Genomic DNA, 18674 nt, shown 5'->3' with positions numbered 1-18674 from the left:
CTGAATGTTATATTTTATGTTTAATTGTAGTGGATTGCCAGTGAGTTTTGACTATTGGACAATATAAAAATGTAATATAAGCATAAATCCAATGCATGATGCAAGGGCAGGGCATCCACGACTCCGCTGGGGAGGAGTTGAAATTGGCCTCCCCACCATCAGGAGCTGCGCGTTGCAAGGAAGCTAGGGGGAAGCCAGTGGTGGCCAACGTGAGTGGCCCACCCCTTTTCTCCCTCCTTTTCAGTGGGCTGCCAGGAAAGGGGCAGATCCCCCTAAACGGAAGGCTGAACTGATGATGCACTGAGGGCTTTGGAACTGTGGCACATGGTCCTTCCCTGCTCCACATACTCAGGAACAAGGAGGCTGCCTAGTGCCAAGCCAGATGGGCCGCCTAGTTCAGCTGCATCTGCCTGGGCTGTCAGAGTTTCAGAGAGGCCCCCCCACCCCACCTGCAGCCTTCCCTGGAGAAGATGGGGATTGAAGCAGGGGCCTTTGGCACGCCCCCCGAGAAAGGCAGAGGCCGTCACCTGGGAAGGCCAATCTCGACCCACTGATGGCGACCGGAGGTGCTTGTTTAAAGTGTGTCTCCCGTGCCTGGGGAGAGCAGGCCCAGGTGCTTCACCAAGGTTCCCCTCATGGCAAGGGGCTCTTGGCTAAGCCAGCTGCCCATCACGCAGCCCTCGAGGCGGTGGGAACGTGTTCATTTCCCCCGAACCTCTCGCTCCGCTTGAGCCCTGGGTATGCTCTGAGTACCACAGTGCTTGGTCTTCAGCCCCGGCCGACGCCATGTGTCTTCTTCTCCCCAGCGGTGGCCTCAGACCGGATCTCCATCCATTCCATGGGCCACATGACGCCTGCCTTGTCCCCCCAGAACCTCCTCTCCTGCAACACTCGCCATCAGCAAGGCTGCGGCGGGGGCCGAATTGACGGGGCCTGGTGGTTCCTGCGCAGGAGAGGGTAAGCTGCTCCATTCGCTCTGGCCGTGGAGGAGCGTGGGACGGGCCTCCTGTGCAGGCCAGGGGCATCCTCGAAGCGTGCAGGCCGGAAGAGGTGTCCGTGCGTGTGCCGCCGGGCTGCTGCGGGCTGGAGCCTTCCTATGAAGCGCGGCCCAAGCAAGGGCATGGACTTGCATGTGCTGCTTGATACCAGAAACAGCCATCCTGATGTGAACGAAAATGCAGGCAAGCTCACCCTAGTGTGAGAAAACACGACTGGGTGACCTGACCCGTGAGCCAGGCCTCTTCCGTCCGCCCTTCAGGTTCTGTGGTTCTTGATCCTGACACTGGAATTGGGCTGGGCGACTCTTTAAGTGGAGAACACTTCAAAGGGTGTTCTTTGGCAGCTGTCCAAAGAGAGGGCTGTTTTTGGTAGGGAAAAGAAAAGGACATGTGGCCACCCTAAGCTGGCCAGATTTTGATGCTTGTGCACCCCAGGAGGCCACTGAGGAAGTGAAATGTTGAACTGAACCAACATTAAGAGTGGACTGTCCTAGCACAGAGCAGTGCTGCTCCAGCTGTTGACCTCTGCACTTCTGTCCTGGAGCAGAACCCTGCACAGGATTTGGGGGAATGTATTAAATCATGCCTGGTCCACATGGGGTGCAGCAGCTCGCCTGGGTTAGCAACGCTCTGTGGAATGCATCCTGCCATGTTGTCCTAGAATATGTCCAGGTCCTAGAACAAGATCTGCCCGGACTGCACCTGTCACCTGGCGAGAAAACCGCTGGAGAACCAACCACGCCCACGCACCGACCGCAGCAGGGGCTGGCATGGGCGGGGAATTCGCGAGGGGGCTTCCCCGGCCCTCCTCCTGGCTCCTGTACCCTCACAACCACCTTGTGGGGTGGGCTGGGCTGAGAGTCTGGGACTGGACACACGTCCCCCAGTGAGCTCCATGGCTGAGGGCGGACTAGAACCTGGATCACCTGAGTCCCAGCCCTGCACTCTGGTGGCAACTCCCTTGGCCAGCTCTTGCCGAGGAGGCGAGTGGGCTGCGGCGTTCAGAAGCAGCGTTGTGTCCGGCCCTGAGACCCAGAGGCAGTGAGAGCTGGTCGGGGTGGATGATTCTCAAAACGCTGCCAGTCGTTGTGGGCCGGGGCAGGGAGCATTTGGACTGGGAACAGTCCAGGTGTGCCTGGGGGATGCTACCATCGTCCTCCACTAGGATCCTGATGTAAATCCCTTCCCGCGTCCGAGCGGCTCCGAGCCCTGGGCGTAAACTTCACTGGCAGGTTAAAAGCACGACTCCTCCGTGATCGCTGTCTCTCGTGCCTTCCGTGCACGTGCACGTGTACGTACCCTCGCACGCGGCAAGTGTCCGATGCCGCATGTCGTTTGGCCCTTGGAGATGAGCCAGCCTGTGGCCAGGTCACTGTTCAGCACCACCCCCTTTTTCTCACCCTCTCCCCGTTCGGTCTTCCAGGGTGGTGACGGATTACTGCTACCCCTTCACCAACCAGGACAAAGACAGCTCTCTCCCTGCGCCGCCCTGCATGATGAGCAGCCAATCCACAGGCAGGGGGAAGAGGCAGGCCACGGCCCGCTGCCCCAACCCGCAGGCCCACTCCAACGAGATCTACCAGTCCACCCCTGCGTATCGCCTCTCCTCCGACGTGAGTCCCTTCGATGCTTCCGGGGTCATGAAGGGAACGGTTCCAGTGCTGCAGGGAGCAGGGTGGTATCCCGGCCGTGGCTATCAGTGCATGGGGGAGCTGGAAGGGTGGGTTGCTGCACGCAGTCAGCCACGGATGCTCCAGGTCACCTGAGCTTCTGCCACGGATGCTCTGAACTTCTGCCGCCATTCACATTTATAGCCTGCTTTCCCAATTTATTTGAATGGAGAAAACGCGCTTTTCCAGTGGGAAATGTGCACTTTCCTCCCATTGACTAATGGATAAAATCCCAATTTTGTGGGATTTTGAAAGTGTGGATTTTAAAATGTGTGCATTTCTTAGTGTATGTTTATAAATGTATGAATGTTTAAAGGACACGTTTCACTGTGGATTCAAGTCCAGGCATGCAAGCTGTGAACATATTTAGGGAAAAGTGCTCTGGTTTGGATTTCGAGTTTCTGTGCAGATCATTTAAGTGATCTGCAAAGAGAAATGAAATTCCCCAACGTGCCCACATTCAGCCTGGTTCAGCTTCCCTCTGCCACCAACAGGACTCGGATGTTGGGTGATTCGGTGCAAAGGCGGTTGGGATCCTGCACCCGTAAGCACTGCAGCACACTTCATTGACCGAAACCGAGCCTCCCCGGCCAAGAGACAGAATCCAAGTCCAGCTTTGCATTCAATCACCCAACTTCTGTGTGACGTTGTGCTGGAATATGAGAGTAAAATTGAACGGGGAAAGGCGAATTTGGGGTTCATGGGCCAAAAGGGAGGGCCACTGCTTATAGCATTGTGGGAGAGCCCCTCTTTGGCAAGCAGATGCCCCAGCTTCAATCCCTACCATCCCACCCAGGCTGGAAAAATCCCTGCCGGAAATCCCGGTTTAGCGCTGGGATACACGGAGCGACGGTTTGCCTCAGGGTAAGGCCGCGTCCAATATTCGTTGTTTACAGATAGAATCTGGGCCCTGAAGCAACTTTCTTGCCAGTTTGTTTGTTTGTTTCTAGAATATCCATTAGTCACATTTCTCTGGGCAGTTTACAAGACTAGAGAAAACTGTAAAATACAACAACATAGTAAAATATATTAAAACTAAATTTAAATCAATGCAATTGAAGAAGCAGCCAGGAGTAGCGCAAAGATCTAAAACTGCACAAGCACAATTTTCATTTTAGCAGAAGGGCCAAAATGCTTGAGAAAGCAAGGCCTTTTCCAAGCACCCAAAAGAGGGCACCGTGGGCACCAGTGGAGGCCTCCCGCAAGTGGGGTGCTCCCCCTCACGGCCATGCGCCTCCCTTTTGCATTAGGAAACCTCGGTGAGGCCTCTGTGGCCACAGTGTTCCGAGCCAGTTTGCATCAAAGGCCTGACAAAACGGCTTTGCACAAGGTCCCTGCCCTTTATAGCCACTGCGCTTTAAGAGGATTTTAGAGGAAAGTGAGCCAGCCTGGGGTAGTGGGACGTGTGGAGGAGAGGGCTGGAGGCACCAAAGGCCTGCTCCCACCTGGCCTGGAGTGCCCTGGGGGCCTTTGGGCTGGCCACGGATGCTCCTCCTAGCCTACCTCCCCGGGTGGCTGCTGTGAGAAAAAAATGGAGAAGAGGAGGATTATTACGTAAGTGACCCCGACGTCCTTGCAAGAGGAAAAATGGTAGGAATTCAGTATGATAAAATATATACATTGATGGAGGAAAGATCTGTCCAAGGCTATGAGCCATGATGACCAACTGAAAGCTCCCAATTGAGATACTAGACCATAAATGCAGCTTCGTTATACTTCCTCTCTGTCCTATGAACTCAGGTTGTTTTCTGGAAAAGGCAGGGGCCCTGAGTAGTCAGAAAAAGAGCACCGACGGTTAGCAAGGAGCTGCAGAAAGAAGGAAAGGTCTCTCCTGATTTTCCTAGGCTGAACTCTCCCCTCTTTCCCTTGTGTCTGCAGGAGAAGGTGATCATGAAAGAGATAATGGAGAACGGGCCAGTCCAGGGTGAGTTGTGACCCTCCCACGAGGCCCATGCGCTTCCTGCCACATACAGCCGGGCTGAGGCTGGTCTTGGGAGGAGGGAGAGCCCCTCCGGTGTGGTGGTTGGGAGGGAGGCCTGTGGGTGGCGGTCCCGGTTGCTGAGAGGCTAAGATGGAAGGGAGGAGAGCGATGGAGGCCGCTCAGGCCTCCTTGGAAGGAGAAAGGCTGGTATAAATAGGGTCCGTGCACGGAAGAAGTGTGGCAGGCTGAGGGCAGCGGTGCAGCGCTTCAGGCCCGGCACCCCCGTGTGGGGTCGGGAAGCTCCTGTGCAAAACCCCGAAGGGCTGCTGCGAGTCGGGGCCGGCGATGCCAGGCTGCAGTGCGCGTGCGCTAGGATCTGCCTTCCGTGGTTTCCCTGCATTTCCTCTGCTTGCCGGCAGGCGCACAGGAAACCAGTGTGCGCAGAGTCCGTCCAGCCGGGGCTGCACGTGGAAAACAGGTACCCACAGTAGTGGAACGCGGGTGTGGTGACGGGGCACCTGCGATCCGGAAGGGGACACAAAAGCCCCCAGAGCTGCTCTGGTCTTTCATTATGGCATAAAGGTGCGTTTTGGCAGTGCAAGGAAGCACTTGGGCTGCTGCCAGCCCGCCTGGAGGCTTGTAGAGGGCAGCAGGCTGGACAGAACGTTGCTACGGAAGCATCGGGGGAGTCCCTGCTGGGGGCTGGCGTGCGAAAGAGGGAAGCTCGGGGCCAGGCACACTCCCAGACTTGTTAATGATTTCATCAGGGCTTTGTTAATGATTAATTTAGGCAGAATTGGACTCTGGCTTCCAGCAGCTTCCAGAGGTCTGAAACGGAGCAAAGCGGCCTTCTTGAAGGCAGGGCGCTTGCTCGTGGGCTTGCTGGGCGAGTGGCGGGCACTTCCCTGACCCGAGCGTGCCAGCCGGACCCCATCGCTGTGCACAAGGGGCCGTGCACATAGACTAATGCCACACGAGCGGGATTCTGGCCCGGGTACAACCCGCCTCCCAGGCACCTCTGCGCCTCTGCGGAGGGGGCAGGTGCTCGTGACGGCCAGGCGGGTGCATCTGGCGGGGCCTTGCCCTCGAGCCCCACCAGCTCCTCACTGCTTCTTCAGATACGGATGGCTCCTCACTTGCGCCTCACCCCTAAGGTGGCAGCTGCTGTGGGAAGCAGTTGAGCCGATGTGCCCATTAGATGCCCAGGAAATTCAGTCCCACTTGCTTCTGAGTAGATCTGCAGAAGCTGGTCCTGCCTACTTCTGAGTAGGCTTAAGCCAATAACAATCCCATTTGGTCCCCCTGAGACCTCCCCCATTTCCCACTAGTTCCAAGAGCGGTGGGATCCGTAACGGAATGCCCAGTGCCCAGGCCGAGCCGCCATGCCCAGGCCCTGGGGAGCGGAGGAGCCATTCTGATGCGGGTAATCTTGGGGAGCAGCACGCCTCAAGAGGAGGCGCTTGTCCTCCCATTGTCTCAAAAGTTTTGGGAGCTTTTGCTGGAGCAGCCAGAGGGAGCAAGCCCTGGTTTTGCATTCACACAAACATCCACGGCACTTAGAAAGGAAAAGGAAAGTTTATTCATCAGACGAATACAGAGCAAGCACAAGCTTTAGCCCCATATGACCCACACACCAAACATTCGCATCGCATCCCAATCTTACTCTGTATTTCTAAAGAGAGCAAGAGCTTCCTTCTTAACGTAAGAGGGACACTAACAGAAAGGGGCCAGTCCTAAAGGAAATCAACCCTGACTGTTCTCTAGAAGGGCAGATACTGAAGCTGAGGCTGAAATACTCCGGCCACCCAATGAGAAGGAGGGACTCACTGGAGAAGACCCTGATGCTGGGAATGATGAAGGCAAAGGGAGAAGGGGGTGGCAGAGGGGGAGGTGGTTGGACGGGGTCACTGGTGCAGTGGGCATGGGGTTGAGTGGACTCCGGGGGATGGTGGAGGACAAGAGAGGCTGGCGTGCTGCGGTCGATGGGGTTGCAGAGGCCGTTTGTGGCAGAACAACAGCAGCAGAAAGTGGGGGGGGGGGGCAGGAGGCGTTACCTGTCCTGCAGTAACGCTCGTGTGTCCAGACCTCTTCCAGGGGGAGCAGGAAGAGAGAGAACAGAGAGCGTCCTTCCTAAGGCCCCGGCACGTGTAGCATTTCGCTCTGCCCACGTGGCCGATGGGAAAGAGGAGCATCCCAAGCTTACGCTGATTGCTGGGGTGGGGCCCAGGGGCTTCTTGGTGGATTCAGGGGTTGTTTCTCGGAGTACGAGGGGAGTTCCTTGCCTGCGCTGGCCCGGTGCTGTAGAGGAGGTGACTTCCAGGTGTCTCAGGTCATCCTCCTTGCAGGGCTGCTTTGCCTGAGCAACTTAAGGGGGAAATGCCTGACCCCTTGTCCAAAAGAATCCCAGCATCCGTGCTTCCCTCACGCAGGCTAGCCCAGGATACGAGGCCCGAATTCAAACCTCCACAGCATGGCCTGTGTCCTAAAAGCCTGTGTCCTAAAAGCCTGCCTGGGCCAGGGAGCTTGTGGTTATGGTGCTACGCGCATCACGCCACAGCGGTGCCAACGGATGGGGTCCGGAAAGGCGGGTGGTGCTGCATCAGGCAAGGGGCCCTCCCGTCCTAGACCGGCTGCTCACTCCATCACCTTTCCCTTCCTGTGCAGCCATCATGGAGGTGTACGAGGACTTCTTCATGTACAGACACGGTGTTTATCGGCACACTCCGGTAGCAGCTGGGCAGCACAGACGGCACGGCACCCATTCCGTCAAAATCACTGGGTGAGAGGATGTTTAATGGGAGAGGCTGGCTGGGGAGGCGTTCAAGACTTGCCTTTTTACTGACCACGGGGCGCTGTTCCACTCAGTCAGTCCAAATTCTCGTGCATTTCGGGAAATGCCTGGTGAATTGGGCTGAGGTCCGATTTAACCCAGCAATCTGCTTCTAGCAGGGGATGGCAGCTTCTTTGAAACTAAAAAGCAGGGTTGAAAATGGTGCCTTCTCCTGGGGTTTGAACCCTGGCTGGAACATCCAGCACGATGAAGCAGTCTTGCTTGAGGGAGCAAATCCTGTGATGTTACGGTTCGGCTGGGGGAGGGCAGTTCAGAATGCGAAAGCAGAGACACGCATCAGCCCACACAGTCTCGCAAGTCAATGATCAGCACATTGACTGGAAAGTGACGCTCGGACATGTGCCGTGCTGGGCCGTTTCACCACATGCCTGAGTGTGAGGGTGTGTTCAGAGCTGCTGTTTGTCTGCTTCATCATTGTGCTGCCCAAAGGCCGAAGCTCTCCAGGCAGCTAACAAAAGCTAGGCTTGGCAGGCACGGGCACCATTTCCCTGAGGCTAAACCCACGATCTCAGGGCTGTGCTCTGAGGGACCCTCAAGGCATCCAGTCTGCTGGGGCTCCGGCGTGAGCGGACCCGAGTCGTGCCGCTCAGACTGATGCCCGGGCCAGGAGAGGCAGCGGTGTGTGCTGTGCTTGTGTGCTTGCGCTCCAGGGTTGACCCTGGATGAAGAAAGCTGGAAGCCAGCCGGTGCCCTTCCCCCGCTCTCCTCCTTGGCCCGTGGACCCTGGTGAAGGCCTGACCCTGAGGCCCTCTGGATGCGCAGGGGGCAGCTCGCCTCCTCCTTGCAGTGCCGCGAGTTGGGGCGGGGGCCCTCTCTCCTCATCCCCCTGCTCTGCGGGCAGCATCTGGGCAGCTGCATGTGGAATGTTACGGGTGCCAGCTCTCCGCTGCTCATGGTATGAGGACAAACAGCTGCCAAGGGAGGCCCCGTCGGGGAGAACGGCAGCTCGGAGAACGAGTCGCGGCCAGATAAGGCCAGCGAGGCAGCGGCTTTTCTGTCTGACGTCAGAGAGCTGCCAGCCGCGTGAAGGGAGCCGTGAGCTGAGCAGCTGGAGTGGAGTCTCCAAAGCCCCCCCCCCCCCGCCTAAGCTGGAACAGCGTAATTGGCTGCAAGATACAGACGGCCTTCTGCTGCTTTGCAGACAAAACCAGACTTCCTGAGATTGTTTTCGGGGGGGCAGGGGGGAGCCACGATGGCCTCAAAGGTAGGATGGGCCTGTCCGCACTCTCTGTGGTGGCAGAATCCTTCGCAGACCAGAATCCAAGCCACGCACCTGACGAAACAGCTTCCAGCCCATGGACACACCTGCCTTTCGAAGGGGGTCATCCCACACGTCGGGATGGGAGAGGCTCTGCCACTGCCGGCACACAAAGCGTCGGCCCTCAGTCTGCTCCGTCTCCAGGCGCAGATGGAAGAGGCCTCTCCTGGGCAGCCACCTGGCCTCATCCGCAGAAGGCCACGGGGGATTCGGACAAAGTCGTCTTCCAGCTGGGGCCCTCCCTCGCCCTCCCACCCCACACACTGCTTCTGTCCTTGGTTCTTTTGCAGGAAATCTGTTAAGGAAGGAGAAATTAAAAAGCCACACAATGCCTTTTTAGTGGTGGTGCCGGGAGGGCCCCATCCCCCAGATGTGCTGGACTGGAGCCCCGTCGGAGTCTGACGACATGAATGATGTGGGGTATCCGGGAGGGGGCTGCTGCAGACGTGGGGTGTAGCCACACCTCCCCATAGGCTCAGACGACTCCTTCAGCAGAGTATTGCTGCGGGTCTTCATTTCCAAGGGGCCCGCAAACCGTTTTGGGCCTGGCAGCAAAGCCCCGGAACATCAGATGACCTTGGCAGGAGCAGCAACAAAGGCATAAACACAGAAGAACCATATCCTATAAGCAAGATTTTATGCTATGCAGCTGAAGGAAAGCTGGGGGGCGGGGGGGAGTCATCAAAATCCAGAGCCAGCAAACAGATCTTGAGCTGGCACCAAAAGCTTGTCCTGTGATGATTTTGTTGCATGTGTGGCCTCCTTTTTCCTCTTGCTAGGAACCTGAGGCGTCTTACTTCGTCCTCCTCTTCTGCATTTTATCCTCACAATGACAACCCTGTTAGGAAATGCGCATGAACGAGGGGATGGAATTTGACTCATCTGGAGCCACAAGAACCCTGGGAGGGCGAAGGAGAGCCTGGCAGGTGGAGTTGTGGAGCAGAGTTGTGGGGCTGCGGGCTCAGTGGCCAGGTTTGGCTCTCTGGGGCTCCCTGGATCGCCATAGCCTCTTCCTCTGGGCACCACCACCTGCCCTGCGCTCCTGCAATTGTGTGGCCATTTCCTGACCTTGGTGGAGCATTTTTCTCCCCCTAAAAGGCTGAAATGCTTCTTCTGGGGCTTCTTCTGTGCCAACAGCATGTTGGGCTCAGAGACATTTCCTTTCCTCCTGCTGCCCCCAGGAGTTTCTCTTACATGAAGCTCAGCTCTGGCTTAAACAGGATTCGGCACCCCTGTTGTAGGCAGCGGACTCACTCTTCCCATGCTCCGCTGCACCCTTGCTCTTCACATGCCTGCCTTTTGAAAACAAGCTTTACATTTCAGCTTGTGACCTCATGGGCTGAGAAATTTGCACTGGATCAGAACAAAACAAAGCAAAGTCAGAATCTAAACAGAGCCTTGGCACCAGGCGGCCCTTCTTGACTTGAGGACTGAAAGCGGCAGTGTGCTGCCACCGTTACCCATTCCAGCGAAATCAAAGCACTCGGCAGCGGGCGAAGACCTCCAGCTGGAATGAAGGAAAAAACTGAACTTGGAGGGCAAGCCAAGGAGAAGCACGGAGGGCTCCAGCCAGTGAAGCAGCATTTTCCACTGGCATTATCTCCTTGCAGAAGGAAACGGCTGGCTGGATCCAGAGCTCACTGGAATGCGAGGAAATGGGAGCCTCTGCAGGACAGGCAGCAAAGGCTCTCTTGCCTGCTTCTGGCGGCTCCTTTCCCAGCTGAGAACAAGCTGAATGCTGTGCGCCTGCAAGCTCTGCTTCTGCCCACTGGGGGCCTTTAAAAGGGATTCGATCCACTTGGAAAAGAAGGCTCTCCATGGCCTCAAGTCCTGACCATGGCATGGGGGTCTGCACCTCATGGGAGCTCTGGGTGCCTTAAATCCTTGGACTGAGGGGAGGCAGTGAGACCCAGTGCCCTGCATGGCTCCCACCAGCCAGTCTCTTCTGCCACCCAGTCACTGTGCGATGGGGACTCTGCTCAGACAAGCTGAACTGTGGGTTGGCCTTGCAGTACCGCTTGCTGTTGAAATGCGGATGGTTGCAACTCCACACCCGGCTCTGATAATACATCATGGCTTGTGTACCATGAGCAAGCAATCTAGAAAATGCATGGCTTGTTGTTGGGTTGTGAATTGTGGGCCGTTTGCCCCAGTTTGTGATCTCAGTTGGGTTCAGACCACACGATAACTGAAATTTCAACAACAACCCATGGTTCAATGACGACCCACACACAGGCCTTGAGCATGTGCCGCACTGTTTTCCGTGTGGTGCTGTTTCTGCGCATCCCAGGCAGAGCAGGGACTCTTCGGGAAGCAGATTCATTGCTTGCTCTTTGCCCAGCTCCAGCAGAGATCCTGACAAGCCAGTGAGGGCCAAATCATGCATGTGGAGAAGGCAGCCCCCCGCCCAACGCCTCATACTGGGGTGCTGCTTTTCTGGGTGATCGCTGGTCCAGGGGAATCCAGCTACTTGAAGGTGTGACTCGGCTGTTCCTCTCACTTCTGATGACCGGTTTGTTTGTTTTTTTTGGTAACATCGCCAAAAATTAGTGTTGAAGTATGTTAAATATGCATTGAATTGCCAATGAAATGTGCCTAAGGGGCCGGGGATGGGGGAGGAACTGCATTTGAAGTTCCCAGGAGGTTTTTGGAGGAGCTGGAGCTCCCCTCCCCACAAGCATCTGGAGATGTTCGACCCCTTTCAAGCAATTGAGGAATTGCGAATCTTGTTTCGTGTAGCTGGTATGGCTGTTCCCCCAGATTTGGACCTCTGAGCAAACGTGCAAAGTACGAGCGGTGCCACTTTCTGATGGCTCCTCCAAGGGCTGGGGAGGCTTCAGCCGCTGCCTCGGAGCCTCTTCAGTAAGGAGGCTGCTCAGTGACGCCCTCTCTTTCCCTTTGTGCCGCAGGTGGGGAGAAGAGCGAACGGCTGATGGCTCCAGGGAGAAATACTGGGTGAGTGCTGCTGTGCATTTCCAGGAATTTCCAGAGAAGGATTGCTTTACAGTCCCTTATAGCCCATCTCTCTTGAACCATGGAGCTCATGATAACCCACGTGGGCCTCTCATCCATCCACTGACCAGACGCTTTTGAAGAATTACACTTGTGTAGATATCTGATCCACTCTCTGCCACTGAATTCAGGAAACCCCTGGCCATTCCCTGGAGGTGTGGAGGCACTGGCACGGGGCAGCCACCAAAGGCCTGGCCTCCTGCGTTGCTTCTTTTCCTAGATGTCCATCTTCCCAGAAGGTCCGGGGAGGGGGAGCGCTGAACCTGCTGGAGTCCATTCTGGGTTTCCCTGCCGTCCTTCTCAGGCAGAGCAAACGAACTTCCCAGAACTGTTAGCATAACCTGCTCCTCAGACTTGGTTCTTGCCAAGGGCTGGGCCACTGAAGGTGGCTGCCGCAGGGACCGTCGGGCCCTTGGTAGCTGTGAGATAGCAGGCCTCTGGATCCCTGGCTTAGCTGCCCATTATCCCACTGGTACGACAGGGGCTCTGAGGAACTGGATTAACCATGTATAGCTTTTTGGAAGGCTTGCATGAGATAATGCAACGCAAGCATTGCATAGAAGCTGAACGGGATTGCAGTGGAAGCACTTTGTGGTTAACGATGCCCTCCTGTCGCCCTTCTGTCCCTACTGCCAGATCGCCGCCAACTCCTGGGGCAGGGACTGGGGTGAGCACGGCTACTTCCGCATCGCCCGGGGAGTCAACGAGTGCGACATCGAGGCCTTTGTGGTGGGCGTGTGGGGCCGGGTCGGCATGGAGGACATGCACCACAGGAAGTGAAGACGGGGGCCCTGCCTCGGGTCAGGCCACCAGAGAGAACTGCCTTCTGTCATCCTGGCCTTTCCCTTCCCCGAAAGAGTGTAGAAACGGGATCAGCCCACGGGGCACCACGCAGCTGACTCTGACCGCTCTGTCTGCCTGCAAAGGAAGGGCTCTCGGCTGCAGGACAGGTGGGGCCGGGAACTGCGCCTAGGCTCGCCTGTGGCTTGGGCGGCCCTTCTTTGGACCACCTTGGGAAGTCCCTTGAGAATTCAGATGGCTGCCCAAGAGTGCGTTTCACTGGAGAAGCTGTGCAACCGGAAACCCTGCCGTACAGACCCGTCTCAGACCGAAGGTGCCGCACAGACTCCAGATGCAAGCAAAGAGTGGCAGGCACGGCCAGGGGAAAGTGGCCCCTCCCTGCTGAGTGCCATTCATCTCTGGTGTCCTTGCCAGGTCCTCGTCCCAGATGTGCTGTTGCCTCGGGCCTGGCCAACTCTTCTGGAGGCTTGAGGAGGGGGTGGCCCCTCGAGAGCAGAGGAGCAGGACTGCAGCCGCAAGGCCACTGTGGACTTCCTGTTTGCCAAACAGCCCGGCTCCTTCCCTGGCTTCACCTCGACTTCTGTCTCTTTGCTGGGCTTCCCATTTTTCTGCAGTTTTCCCCTGTTTGGAAAGGTCGAAATGCCCCCGCCCTGCCCCCCCGAGAGCTTGTTCACTGGCAGTCGTGCTTTAGACAAAACCGTGTGGGCATTTGGGGCCCGGCCTGCCACGGGAGTGCAGTCCCTGGAAGATTCTCAGAAACGCTTCTCGGCCCTTGGGTGGAAAGGGGCCGAGCAGCCCTGCCTCAGAGGGGCTTTCCAGCGGCAGTCGTCGCCCGCTAGGTGCCGGTGGCTTCTCATGTGAAATGCTTTGCGACATCAGGAAGCGTGGGAATCCCCGCAAGCTGCTCTTCCGCAGCGTGGACACACGCCAGTCCCTGCGACGTCCACACAAAGCAGCCGGGCCTCACAGCTCGTCCTCCCGGCTTCTCGGCATGTCTGTTGCTTCTGCTCAGCCTAGCAACTCCAGCAGAAAAGGAGGGAGTCCCAATGTTCAAGCTGCCCGGGAGTGACCCCGAGGGCCAGAGGAGCTGGGCCCAGGCGGCAGCAGACACCAGAGAGGAAACAGCTGCTGCAGTTTCGACTGGGCCTTTCCCGAATTGCTCCCTTCCTTGGAGGGCCGTTCAGAACACGCAGCGTCTGCGTCCGGAGCAAAGAAGCAGCCACAGTAACTGGGGGTGAGGATGGCGTGCTCGAGGCATCGTTGCCCATGGCGCATTCACACAACACAACCAGCAATCCTGTGTGCTTACCAGGATGTTTTTTGTTTTACCATGATCTACCTGACAAAGGGTCAAGTGGTTCTACTTTATAGTGGTTTCCACTGCTCAGTCCTCCTGCTGTTGGTCCATAACCCATCAGCCCCCATGCTTGCCTCTTCCTCATGGGTCTGCACCCAGAGGTTGAATGGCTGGAGCGCCTTCTGAAGTTGCTGCTCTTTCCAGAGGACTCTGTGGTAGTTGCATGCCATGCCTGTGGAAGTCGCAATCCCAAGTTCGAACCACACCGCAAGTCACAGTGGTCCAGACAAACCATAGAACAGACAGTCGTTTCTTAGCATGGTTTCTGAAGACCAAACTTACCATATGGAAACACCATGACTGGGTTTAGACAGCATGACAAACCTACCCTAGTGAAAAGAACCTGCCACCCCTTGTTGTGTTGTGTGGATGCAGCCCCTGTGAATGTTGTGCAATGAAGCTCTGGTCAAATGAGCTTGAATCACAACAGGACGCGATATTTCAGTGAGAGGAGAGGAAGCGAGTCGTGGCAAGCGGTCCACAGCCCAGGCTCTGTATCACGTGCCCCATGTGCCCCTGCCCTATTTCCCATCCAGTGTGAAGGAGAGCTAAGGAGCTGGAGCAGGACAGCACAGAGAATCAGGAAGCCCAAAGGACGGAGAAGCCGCGATTCACACTGGCGGAAGCGAGGAATGTGGTGCGGGGCTTCAGTGCTAGTTAAGAGGAGCTTCTCAGCCCGAGGCCTGCGGTCGTGTGGTCCTGCCCCAGGACAGCGATGCCTCCACCGGACCGCCGGTGTCTGCCTCCGCTCGTGCGAGCCTCCGGACCCGCTTCAGCCCCACACAGTGCCATTCCTCTGCCCTCCTGTGCTAGAAATAGGAGGAGAGGCTCTCCCTCCCGCCGCCTTCCCGGCGTTTCAGCCGTCCGTGCGGTTTCTCACTCCCCTCGCCAGGCCCACTGGAAATGCAGTTCTGCTGACACAGAGCGCGTGGTGCAGCGGCCCGGAGCTGATCCGTATTGAAAGCATTCATCCACCCACACCGGCTTTGTGCTGCCCCACTGGCTGCCCCCCCCCCCGCTTGCTTTGGGGTTTAAGCTCCTGTCCCCAAGCCCTTCTGTGCAGGATGTGGGGATCCTTTGTCCTTAATCCCGCCCGGGCTTAGCAGCCCCATTGTCCGCGATTAGATGCCACTGAAAGGGAGGTTTTGCTGGCCATCGCGGCTGCTTTGTCAGTTTTTGCAAGCTTCACAAGTGTCAGAGTAAACACCAGACTTCCCCATTCATGTGAAAGCAGCAGAGAGCGAACAGGCGCAGAGGTGGACGCATCCGTGCAGGGCAGGGGCGCCCTGGCTCTGGAGTGGCTGCCAGTGCCAGCCGTCCTTCCTGCGGGGCCGAAAGCGGGCGCCACGGCGGGCTGCCTTCTGGGCCGCTGCTCCGCCCCCCCACCCACCCAGGATCCAGCTGGGGGCGGACCCTCTCAGCGCGGCATTTGGCCACGGTCTCAGCGAGGTGGTGAACCTGCCTCTCAGCTGTACCACTTCAGAACGTTAGGAGTGCCGTGGAAGGGACTCGTGGGAAGGGCTGCAGGTGTGTGCGTGCGTTGAAGAGGAATTCTGCACACAGAAAGCTTGCATCTCGGGGGACAGGCTGGGCTTGGCGCGTCTCCCTGACGTTTCGCAACATGTTTCCGGTGGAGGTCATCTGTGGGCAGTGCTGCTTGGGATGAGCGTTTCATTTTGTGCGCCTTCCCCCGCAGTCCGAGCAGGTTCTGCCCAGTGGCTCGGGCCAGCCCAGTAAGCAGGCGAAGCGTCCGCCGCAGGCCCCAAGCGCCCGCCGCGCCGCCCGCCCTAGGCTGCGCTGCTGACCTTTCCGCACTGCCGGGAGAAGCAACCTGCGCCAGGAAATCCGCCTGCGCTCGCGAGCAGAACCCTGGTGCCGCTCCTTTCCTGGCTGGAGCCCGTGCCCCATCCTGCTCTGCTGTTAGAGCCTTTTAAGGAGGAGAAAGAGGAAGGTGCCATGAACTGGCTCCATCGCCAGCGTGGCTGCTGTGCTGAGGCCAGGAGCTCGCCCGACTTCTCTGCCGGGTTGCTGCATGCCCGGCTGGCAGCCACACGGGCGAAGCGAGTGGCCGTGGGGTGGGGTGGCCTCTAGAGCTCTCACGTGTTCGGAGGACATGTGAAGGGGTTGCAGAGACACAGCAGGGAGAGCTCCCCCACCGGTTGTGCATTTCGCAGCTGTGCAAAGTGGTCTGAGCACACAGGAGTGGGAATGAGGCCGTGCGGCCCATGCCTTCCTCCTTGCGTTCGTTTCATGGGTGAAGGAGTTGCAGGGCACCCACCTTCCCCCACCCCTCCAGCCTGGGATGCGACCTCTGCCATGGCCCGCCATGATGCAAGTGCACTCCCATAGGCGGGGCCGGCCTTGCACACCCAGAGGAGGCGAAGCGGGCCGAATCGCTTTGGATTAAGGACTGAGGAGGCCGCTGCTGGACGCTCCCTCACATGAGAAGAACGGAACCTGCGCGAGTGAAAGCCTTGTGCCGGGTGTGCGGCATAGAGCAGGGCACTGAAAAACGTGACACCCCCCCCCCCCCCACAAAACATCCGGCCTGAAGCCCTTCTTTCCATCTCAGGACTCGGCCCTCTCGCTCCGTCGCAGGCTCAGGCACGGCTCTGCCATGGCTGCTGCCGGCACACGTCGGGCCGTGCGGGGCGAGCACACGGGCCCAGGAGGCGAAGGGCCGGTCCCCAGGACCCTTCGCTGTCTGGATGCCGGCTCTTTTTAGGTGCTGCTTCAGCACAGCGGTTAGTGCACTTGTGTTTATTGGGCGCATTTGCTCACCCCTCGGCCAGTGAGGCGCAGGTGCCATACACTGTCGCAGCTGTCCTTGACCAGGTTCCGCCAGTGAAATCGCCACGACTTCCCCAGAGGATCCTGGCAGAGGGGCCTGGCAAAGGCCCGCAGGTCCCGGCCCAGGAAGTGGCAGCTGCAGGGACCCTGACTGGTCAGAACAGGTCGTTTTAGCCAGGTCACAGCATCTGCGCATTATCCACTCTCTGGCCTTTTGCATACAGAGCTCCCCTTGCTTGCTATGAATAGTGAAAACGTGACATGGAAAAAGTGACGCACTCCCTTCCCGAATTCCCCAAGCAATGATTTACATTCCAAAGAAGATGCCTCCGATCGGGCGTAGACAAAGCCATATCCAGGGGCAGGAGCGATATTCCTATCTCGCCCGAGCAGAAGGTTTTGTATTTCCATGAGCCTTTTTATATTTATTTTCCTTTTCGCTATTTGTAAATAAAGTGTATCAAAGACACTGCCAAAACGCATGTGTGACTGGTTTCTTTTCTACCGCCTCCTGCTGCATCTCTGCATCCTCCTGCTGAAATGTGATTATCAGACTGATGTTTTAAAGCTTGAAGAAGTGGCGGTTTAGAAGGTTTGAGGAGACAGGAGAGATCATCTGCTGGTTTTGGTAAAGCAGCATTAAGGTTTCCCCAAAGACATTGCAGCCTGCAAGTTTAATTACAGTGGAGTGAAAAGGGGTAGAACGAGGAAGAAAAAGTTCTCTGAACAATATTGTTTTTAAAAGCTGGTTTCATGTATAAGTATCGTAAGGGGAAGGGTGAGCAAGCAGAATGGGGCGCTGTTTCGCAGGAGAACCGGAGCTTCCCTGATGAGTTTGTCTGCTCAAAGAGGCTGCAACAGTTCTTGGGCACCCCTCCTGGAGCATCGCCGCTCCGTGCGTCCGCGCAGGTGTGCGTCCGCAGAGGGAAGGGCGAGCCTCTCGCAAGAGCCACACTGCCTGCAGGTCTTAAAAAAGCCAGTGATAAACAAGTTGGAAAAGGCCAACAAGCCATCATGCATTTCTTACGACATCTGCTGTGTAACCAGACACCTTCCAACCTGGATCTGTTGGCGACATACAGGTATCTGAGGGGGTGTCACACGGAGGTGGGGAGAGACCTGTTCTCTCTGCAGAGGAAGGCAGGACGCGCTCCAACGGAGCAAAACTCAGGGAGCCACGGTTCCATTTAGATGCCAGGAAGCACTTCCTGACAGTCAGGACCCCGAGGGTGTGGAATGGGCTTCCATGGGAGGTGATTGAGGCCCCATCGTTGTGGGTGTTCAAGGATAGGCTGGACGTCCACATGGTGGGCATGTCGTGAGCGGAGCCAGCTGGTGCCGGAGGTCAGACTAGATGGCCCGGGAGGCTCCTTCTGACTCGCTCTGTTTTCTATGTTTCTAACCTTCCCCATGCCGCACCCTTCAAATGGGTTGGACTGCAACACCCATCATCCACAGCCAGCATGGCTCTTGCTGGCGTGGCATGACGGAGGTTGCAGTCCAATGCACTGGGCTGGCTCCGGCTTGGAGAAGGCTGGCGTGCTTGGAGATGCTGCACGCAGGGAGTTGGGCTGCGCTTCACCGCAGCCAAGGAGGCCGGGGTGCGGACACAGCCGGGGGCTCAGCGGCTCAGCCACCTCCCTCTCTCCTCCACCTGAAAGGCTGCATCAGTGCCGCTGAAGGGGCAGGGAGGTCGTGCACCTGGAAAAGCTGCGCAGGCCAGATAAGTGTTCCGGCCTTTGTCTGGCTTCCTGTTATGCTGGGACACGCCGACCTTGGGAAAACTTCTTCACAGGCCCCTCTGCCAGGAAAGAACAGCTAAGGACGCTGGATGGGGGAGGCCACGGGACTCCCCTCCCTGCCATGGCTTGATGTTTCAAGCACGGATCAGTGGGGGGGGGGGTCTCCTGATTGATGGAGTTGGCTCACGTGTTCGAGCGCTCCTGCACATGCTTGCCAAGGTCACCCACACGGTTGGGCTCCAGTCACCATGTATGGGGTGAAAACTGTACGTTG

The 18674-nt window shown here is 57.3% G+C and overlaps 1 protein-coding gene across 1 annotated transcript in view; it reads left to right on the top strand.

Moving 5' to 3' along the window:
* The window catches only part of TINAGL1 (tubulointerstitial nephritis antigen like 1), a 32209-nt gene extending 15073 nt beyond the window's left edge, over positions 1-17136 (top strand). Inside the window, exons 7-12 of the mRNA XM_044424819.1 lie at positions 807-957; positions 2422-2611; positions 4547-4592; positions 7254-7368; positions 11608-11653; positions 12347-17136. Coding sequence (XP_044280754.1) covers positions 807-957; positions 2422-2611; positions 4547-4592; positions 7254-7368; positions 11608-11653; positions 12347-12490 — 692 coding nt within the window. The 3' untranslated portion in view covers positions 12491-17136. The remainder of the gene's footprint in view (positions 1-806; positions 958-2421; positions 2612-4546; positions 4593-7253; positions 7369-11607; positions 11654-12346) is intronic.
* Positions 17137-18674: the final 1538 nt, after the last annotated feature.

The sequence above is a fragment of the Varanus komodoensis genome, unplaced genomic scaffold (assembly GCF_004798865.1).
Source record: "Varanus komodoensis strain SLA01 unplaced genomic scaffold, ASM479886v1 scaffold15, whole genome shotgun sequence".
Lineage (NCBI taxonomy): Eukaryota > Metazoa > Chordata > Lepidosauria > Squamata > Varanidae > Varanus > Varanus komodoensis.
Note: the sequence above shows the minus strand (reverse complement) of the source record. Positions and strands in the feature narration are given on the sequence as shown.